This window comes from Thalassophryne amazonica, chromosome 12 (genome assembly GCF_902500255.1).
Source record: "Thalassophryne amazonica chromosome 12, fThaAma1.1, whole genome shotgun sequence".
Lineage (NCBI taxonomy): Eukaryota > Metazoa > Chordata > Actinopteri > Batrachoidiformes > Batrachoididae > Thalassophryne > Thalassophryne amazonica.
This window is the reverse complement of record NC_047114.1, coordinates 44,065,909-44,073,882: the sequence shown is the minus strand read 5'-3', so window position 1 is coordinate 44,073,882 and position 7,974 is coordinate 44,065,909. Positions and strand designations below refer to the sequence as shown.

Below are 7,974 nucleotides of genomic sequence, written 5' to 3'. Positions count from 1 at the left end.
TTCACACAAGATTATCAAAACTTGCAAAGATATCTTAATCTCACACACACACACCTTCCTGCTCTGATTCTTTCTATGTGCAGCAGACAACAGGAGAAATGTTCAGTCCTCAATGTGTAAAATACATTTGGCTGTTTTTAAACAAGCTCATTATCTTGATCGTCTCCTTTACTGTCAAGATGTGAGTGTCTCTAGAAGTGATGTGTTCACCAGTAGGACTCGTTATAAATCGGAACTACCACACACCCATGTTACTGGTCCAATTTAACAGTCTCTGCATGACGGTGAGCTCGACTTTCTTCATATTCTCCCTCATTTGCTTGTCTTGTTTTCTGTCGAACCTTCAGCTGCTTCAGGCGGTTCTTGTCCACTTGTTTCTTCATCAGAAAGAAGCCGATAATACCTGAAGGCAAACCTATCAACCTGCACGGTGGCGGAGACAGAGAGAGAGAGGAAACATGGCCATCAGTGACAGTGGGGCCACACAAAGTGGGAGCGTGTGTCTTCCAAAAGACGATGTTCAGTCAGTCTGCAGGGAACAGCCCTGTATGTTTTGTGACTCAGCACGTTAACATCCAAACTGACGTGAAACGCTGCTTTTAAACTGAACCCTAAAAACATTAATGATATGAAGGACAGCAATAACTCCTCTGTTGCTTTTGTCGCCGAGCGAACGGTCCCCCTGCCTTCACTGTGCATGCGTCATTTCTGTGCGTCAGCTACGGTTCACTGATTATCAGCTTGAAACTACACTCCAGTCATCTATCTCAGCGACATATCTGAACCTTTAGTGCAACAATCACTTCCACATAAAGCATTCAGCATTATTTCATAATAAAAGATGGAGGAAGCGTTCAGAGCGCTGCACTGTGCCTCTGTTATTTCAAAGTGTCAGTAGCGACTCACCAATTATATCCCTGTTTCTGCTTAAAACTGGCTTCAGAATGATTTAAGAGGTTTTACCTCTTGTCATCTGATGGTTAATGATCACATTATTCTCTTTGATCGCTTTGGATGAAGAGAGTCAGACTCAGATGAGCTGCTGTGGTCCCAAATGACATACAGTAGTGTTCAGAATAATAGTAGTGCTATGTGACTAAAAAGATTAATCCAGGTTTTGAGTATATTTCTTATTGTTACATGGGAAACAAGGTACCAGTAGATTCAGTAGATTCTCACAAATCCAACAAGACCAAGCATTCATGATATGCACACTCTTAAGGCTATGAAATTGGGCTATTAGTAAAAAAAAAAAGGTAGAAAAGGGGGTGTTCACAATAATAGTAGTGTGGCATTCAGTCAGTGAGTTCATCAATTTTGTGGAACAAACAGGTGTGAATCAGGTGTCCCCTATTTAAGGATGAAGCCAGCACCTGTTGAACACGCTTTTATTTTTGAAAGCCTGAAGAAAATGGGACGTTCAAGACACTGTTCAGATGAACAGCGTAGTTTGATTAAAAAGTTGAGTGAAGAGGGTAAAACCTATACGCAGGTGCAAAAAATTATAGGCTGTTCATCTACAATGATCTCCAATGCTTTAAAATGGACACAAAAAAAAAAAAAAAAGACGTGTAGAAGAAAATGGAAAACAACCATCAAAATGGATAGAAGAATAACCAGAATGGCAAAAGCTCACCCACTGATCAGCTCCAGGATGATCAAAGACAGTCTGGAGTTACCTGTAAGTGCTGTGACAGTTAGAAGACGCCTGTGTGAAGCTAATTTATTTGCAAGAATCCCCTGCAAAGTCCCTCTGTTAAATAAAAGACGTGCAGAAGAGGTTACAATTTGCCAAAGAACACATCAACTGGCCTAAAGAGAACTGGAGGAATATTTTGTGGACTGACGAGAGTAAAATTGTTCTTTTTGGGTCCAAGGGCCGCAGACAATTTGTGAGACGACCCCCAAACTCTGAATTCAAGCCACAGTTCACAGTGAAGACAGTGAAGCATGGTGGTGCAAGCATCATGATATGGGCATGTTTCTCCTACTATGGTGTTGGGCCTATATATTGCATACCAGGTATCATGGATCAGGTTGGATATGTCAAAATACTTGAAGAGGTCATGTTGCCTTATGCTAAAGAGGACATGCCCTTGAAATGGGTGTTTCAACAAGACAGTGACCCCAAGCACACTAGTAAAGGAGCAAAATCTTGGTTCCAAACCAACAAAATTAATGCCTTGCAGATGTGAAGAAATCATGAAAAACTGTGGTTATACAACTAAATACTAGTTTAGTGATTCACAGGATTGCTAAAAAAGCAGTTTGAACATAATAGTTTTGAGTTTGTAGCGTCAACAGCAGATGCTACTATTATTGTGAACACCCCCTTTTCTACTTTTTTTTTTACTAATAGCCCAATTTCATAGCCTTAAGAGTGTGCATATCATGAACGCTTGGTCTTGTTGGATTTGTGACAATCTACTGAATCTACTGGTATCTTGTTTCCCATGTAACAATAAGAAATATACTCAAAACCTGGATTAATCTTTTTAGTCACATAGCACTACTATTATTCTGGACACTACTGTACATCAGTAACATTTTAACTACTCACAGCACAAAACATCAAAACCAACCTGCCTCCATCCTTTGACCCCCATCAGTTTGCGTACTGAGAAAACTGATCCACAAACGACACCAAATCCACAGCCCTCCACACACTGAGCCACCTAGAACACCTGGGAAACTATATGCTTCATCAATCATAGCTCAGTTTTTAACACCATCATCCCGGACATACAAGCTGACGAGCGGTACAGTCACTCTGACCGCCCGTACCATCTGCACCTGGATAAAGCACCTTCTCACAAACTGTCAAAATCCGTGCCCACTATTCTCTTACCCTCAGCACTGACTCCTGCTGAGTCCACTCCTCTATGCTTTGTACACTCATGGCAGTACAACCATCCACTCCTCCAACACAACTATTAAATTTGGAGATGGCGCCACTGTGGTTGGACCTGAAGCAAGAGGATATGACTCAGCAAACACAGTTGTGTGGTCAAATAGGGAGGTGATGGTCTAGTGGTTAAGGCGTTGGGCTTGAGTCCAGAAGATCATGGGTTCAAATCCCCACCTGACTGGAAAATCATTAAGGGCCCTTGGGCAAGGCCTTTAATTCCCTATTGCTCCCGGTGTGTAGCAAGCGCTTTGTATGGCAGCACCCTGACATCGGGGTGAATGTGAGGCATAATTGTAAAGCGCTTTGCGTGTCTGATGCAGATGGAAAAGCGCTATATAAGGGTGATTCTTTAACTACGGGCACTATTGGCCTTTTAAATGTAATTTCCACCACACTATTGCCTTAGAATATAAAGCGCCTTGGGGCAACTGTTTGTTGTGATTTGGCGCTATATACATGTGCTCTGATGTCACTGTTTATCTCCATAGAAACTACCCAAACAATCTTTCATACAAACTGTTTAAAGGGACATTACAGTGTTGTGGTGGAAATTACGGCAATAGTGTGGGACAACTACATTTTGTTTAAAAAAAATCACAGCAGTTGTATGACACTGAATACCCCAATTATATTTTGATTATTTTACTGATATTTTATTCAGAGATATTTTAAAACATTAGAAAAAAACGTTTCTTTACCATTCATTTTTATCATTGAAGATCAAAAGTCTGGGTGTGGGATAAGCACAAAATGGCAATATTTGCATATAATGACGCTGAAAAAAGGTGAAAAAGTCATCATAGACTACTAGAACAAATTTCTTAACACACTTTCATTGTAAAGATAACTATAAAAGTGTGAAATTTCCCCTTTTTTCTGTTTTTCATACAATATGATCAAAGGACATAATAAGTGCCCGTAGTCTAAGAATCACCCATAAATGCAGTCCATTTACCAAATAGCAACCTGATTCTCAACAACACAAATACAAAGGAAATAGTGATTGCCTACGTGAGACATAGAGACACCCCCCCACCCACTTCAACAGGGATGTACAGATCTCTGAGAACCTCTCCTGGACTGTAAACGCATCAGCAGTATTGACTGAAGTCGATCAGTGAGTGTATATCCTGAGCCTGCTTCAGAAGAACAGACTGAAGGAGAAGCTGCTGGTGACCTACTGCTCTACCATTAAGAGTGTGCTGACACACTCCATCATAGTGGGGGGTGCCCACAGCAAAAATGTCAATACAAATTACAGAATGTTTCCCGCATTCTCTGGAATCCATCTCCAGGTGTCAGTAAGAAACACCTTATGACCTGAAACTAATCTTCCAACAGATCTGGATTTGTCTTTGGCGCTTCAATAAATCTGAGGTGACTTTTGGTCTTAAGTGCACGATTGCACGCTTGCAAATGGCTTTTGCAAATTGTTTTTCCGTGCTTGGTATTTAACTGCAGTTACAGAGTAACGGTGTCCTCGGTACCTACAGTAAAATACTACTAACAGCAGAAAGCCATTTAGTATCATCTTGGTACCAAAGAATCAGTTCTTAACACGTCCCGAATCTCGTCGCTTCTCCAGAGTCCAGCTGATGGAAATGTGCGGCAGTGATGGAGATCTTCAATCCCTGTGGCCTGCATCATACCCCTTAGATACTGAGTGCAGATAACATATCAACATGAACTGTGCACAATCTGACACCTTCAAATTCATAAAAAGCAGCTCACCAGGCAAAGCCAATAGGAATCATGGGGTTCTTGGCTTTTCTCTGGGGGATGTACTCAGGAGCCAGCTGCCTGGCTCGGCCATGGTCTGTGCCGTGCTGATCCTCTCTATTCCGCTCTGATTCTGTCCTGAAGCTGCATAAGGAGGCCACACGGGAGATGTGAAACAGTCGACAACGAGCAGCCTGCAGACTCAAACACGTACATGCTGCTTGGCTCTGGTTCCTCAGGAGCCACTGACTCAAAACAAGGTGAAGCCCTAAGAAAGGAAAAAGAAGAAAAAAAAAAACCCTGATGATACAGTGGTGGTCAGAAGTTTACATATTTCAAGCATTTCTTTTCTAGGAGAGTAATTGTACAACATACTTGCACATCTTACAGAGATAATCTGTCAAGTAGCCTAGTTTGTGGTGAAGGTTTAATATATTTTGGGTTTTCTGAAATAAAGGGTCACAATTATACATACAGTTGATTTAGATTATTAATTCAGTGGTGCTGAAAGTCACAAGATGCCTTAACTTGTCATGGTCTCTTAAAGGGGAACTCTGGAATGGTTCAACGTGGCCTTTATTTAAAAAAAAAGAAAAATGTTCTTGGGTTCAACTTTTCACTTTGGATAAAATCAATTTATAACCATCTTGGGCTAAAGAGCTACAAAATGTAATGGTACTGGGGATGGTAAACTGCTTCTTGTCACCAAGGAATTGGTGAAAATGTCAGTGGGAGTGTGTAGTAGCATGAACAGAATCTCTACTGATGTACATTTGTGTATGTTTACTTCAGTAACTCAATAAAAATTAAAAGTGCTGATTATACAGCTAGCGTCTTGCCTTTTTTCCCGCCACTCTCCAGAGAGATTTTATAAGTCAACTGTCAATAAGGGGCTTTTCTAATTATAACAGTCGAGGGGCTCTGTGGCAACATAAAAAGGGTCTGTTTGACAGCACTCATTGGATTGACCAAGACACAGTACAATGAAAATTTGTGTTCAAGAATATAGTAGTTTTGGTGTTGGATCACCCAAAGAGCCCATGCTATTAAGGGGCGTCATTCTACCTATGCCTGAGTGAAATTTTCAAAATAAAAGATTTTAATTCAAATTGTTACAGTTCAGTAGGTTACATAATAAAGTTCAATGTATAAATAGAGAGAATTAAAAAATATTATATTTAATACTTTTTTCACCATCATATACAAGAAATACTCGTATGAGGAAAAATAATTCAGAAGTATGATCTCAATTGGAATTTTTAAAATTAATTTACATATTATCTTTCAGTACAGTATTTTCATCACAGTGATGGGTGTATATCAGTAAAATGACTTGGCCTTGGATGATCTGATGTGTTCACTGATGTGTGCCCGGTCTGATTTTTGCATTGACTGGAGTGCATCTAAACTCGCAATGGAAAATGTTGTGTTCTAGCATGCAGAACAGTCCAGAATATTTGTTTGTGGCTTATACTGTAAATTATATGTGAAGGAATAACCAACAGAAGACTTAATTTAATTAAATTAAATTTAGGAATATAGACCTGTAATTTAGGAATTAGAATATGAAGATTTAGGATTGTTCCAGGCTGTGCTCGTACCTTGCCAACTACATTTTTGTGTGTCGGCAGCCAATTCCACAGATGGCCATTTTTGGTAGTTAGCACTGGGAATACAAACATGGCTAAATTCATATTGTTTGATTTCTGTAAGAAAAGGACCACACCAAAGATGAGAAGACCTGTTAAAGATTAAACTTTGAGGAAGCTGCAAGATTTCTATGGAGTCACAGACATTTCTGGCATATTCTGCAACAGATGTTTTCTAGAAGCTAACAGATCCAGATTATCAATTCACTGAAGTAAATGTCATTTATGGCTGCAAATTAAACATAAAGAGAAAATAAACATTAGAAATGTATTATTCCTCAACATTCATTTCTGTTTAGCTTGAGGAAACATATTGGACCCCTTCCTTATACAATAATTAACATTTATTAGGAGGTCCAAGGAAATCAAGAGGGAATAAAACTAAGAGGGATTTGGAATTTAAGAGGGATTGGGTTTGTAATTATACAGTGTCTTGCAAAAGTATTCAGCCCCTTGGTATCTCACACATTTTAATTTGTTTATGGCATTTCAAATACAAAAAGTAAACCAGGCTTCTCAATATAAAAAAATTCTAGAATTATCTTCCTTTAACCCAAACTCGATCTCTACAATTTGATGTCAATTAATTAAAATATAAACGCCAAGATGACGGGTTGCATAAGTAATCAGCCCCTTTGGTATAATACCTATAAATAATCAGTTTTATTGCCAATTTTCTTCAGACAAGTCAGGGGATGGATATATGAACATTTTCAAATCACTGAATATGTCTTGGGCTTCATTTATATCATTCATTTTAAGAAACAAACAGTATATACTGTTTGTTTCTTAAAATGAACAATCTACAATTGGTGTGATTCTACAGTCACACCATATGGTGTGATTGTAGAAACTATGCATCATGCAACTTTTGTCTGTTGCACACCAAAATTCTTTTAATTCCTGCTGATGAGTGAACGTAAACGTCTGAACACAACTGTAACTTACTGCAGATTCAAGAAATCCAAACTTTCTTTCCAGGCCTATAACAGTATGTAATCTTAAACATGTCTTTACAAAAACAGAGCTTTTAAAATTGTACTTATCATTTTTGATAAGCTTGGCTAGTTTTTATAAATGCCGATTTCGTTTAATGTTCAAAATATTCCATTTAAATAAATGACCTCAACATTACTACAAAAACGAATCGCACGAATGCTGTTGGACATTGGTCATTAGCTCATTTTAAAAACTCTTTGAGGTAAACGCTGCTCCTGAACATTTGGACATTGTAATATTTACCGAATGTTTATTTTATTATTATTATTATTATTATTTACCTTTCACTGCGGACAGAGCTCTCAGACCACAGGCCGCCATGTTTGACAAACCAACGGAGCATGCGCACTTATGAACTGTATCTGCCGCCATCTGGTGGACACCTGCTATTTTACAGTTTAGCGTTTAGAAAATGACGTCACTGAAAACCCCCGGCAAAAATGTTCATTAAAAAAAATCAGACACAATTATCAGTGATCATTGAATGATTGTGACATCCTCATATTTTGAACATTTATCGGTTAAAAATATACTTTGTTACTGCCAGACTGTCCATCAATAACAGACTGGTAAGCAGGGAAAGTAGTCTGTAAGCAGCACAACTCACCAGTTGATGATGGCTTTTCATTAATTTTTAAGAATAAGATTTATCTATCGATTTTGTTTGTTGGTCTGATTCATCTTCAATTCCCTTACCAA

At 38.8% G+C, this 7,974-nt stretch overlaps 1 protein-coding gene across 1 annotated transcript; it reads right to left on the bottom strand.

Moving 5' to 3' along the window:
* Nucleotides 1–216: 216 nt before the first annotated feature.
* On the bottom strand, nucleotides 217–7,652 carry si:ch73-71c20.5 (DUF4748 domain-containing protein). Its single transcript, XM_034183872.1, has 3 exons — nucleotides 7,557–7,652; nucleotides 4,640–4,895; nucleotides 217–423 (listed from the first exon to the last, which is right to left on the bottom strand). The coding sequence occupies exons 1-3, from the start codon at nucleotides 7,645–7,647 to the stop codon at nucleotides 252–254; spliced, it is 519 nt and encodes a 172-aa protein (XP_034039763.1). The 5' UTR covers nucleotides 7,648–7,652; the 3' UTR covers nucleotides 217–251.
* Nucleotides 7,653–7,974: the final 322 nt, after the last annotated feature.

What these genes read in the sequence shown, in the direction of transcription:
- si:ch73-71c20.5 (XM_034183872.1), bottom strand. Translation starts at nt 7,647, where the DNA reads ATGGCGGCAGATACAGTTCATAAGTGCGCATGCTCCGTTGGTTTGTCA. An exon ending in AGCTCTGTCCGCAGTGAAAG is followed by an intron (nt 4,896 to 7,556) that starts GTAAATAATAAT and finishes TTCCTTTCTTAG; the next exon opens with GGCTTCACCTTGTTTTGAGT. An exon ending in ATTCCTATTGGCTTTGCCTG is followed by an intron (nt 424 to 4,639) that starts GTGAGCTGCTTT and finishes GCCACCGTGCAG; the next exon opens with GTTGATAGGTTTGCCTTCAG.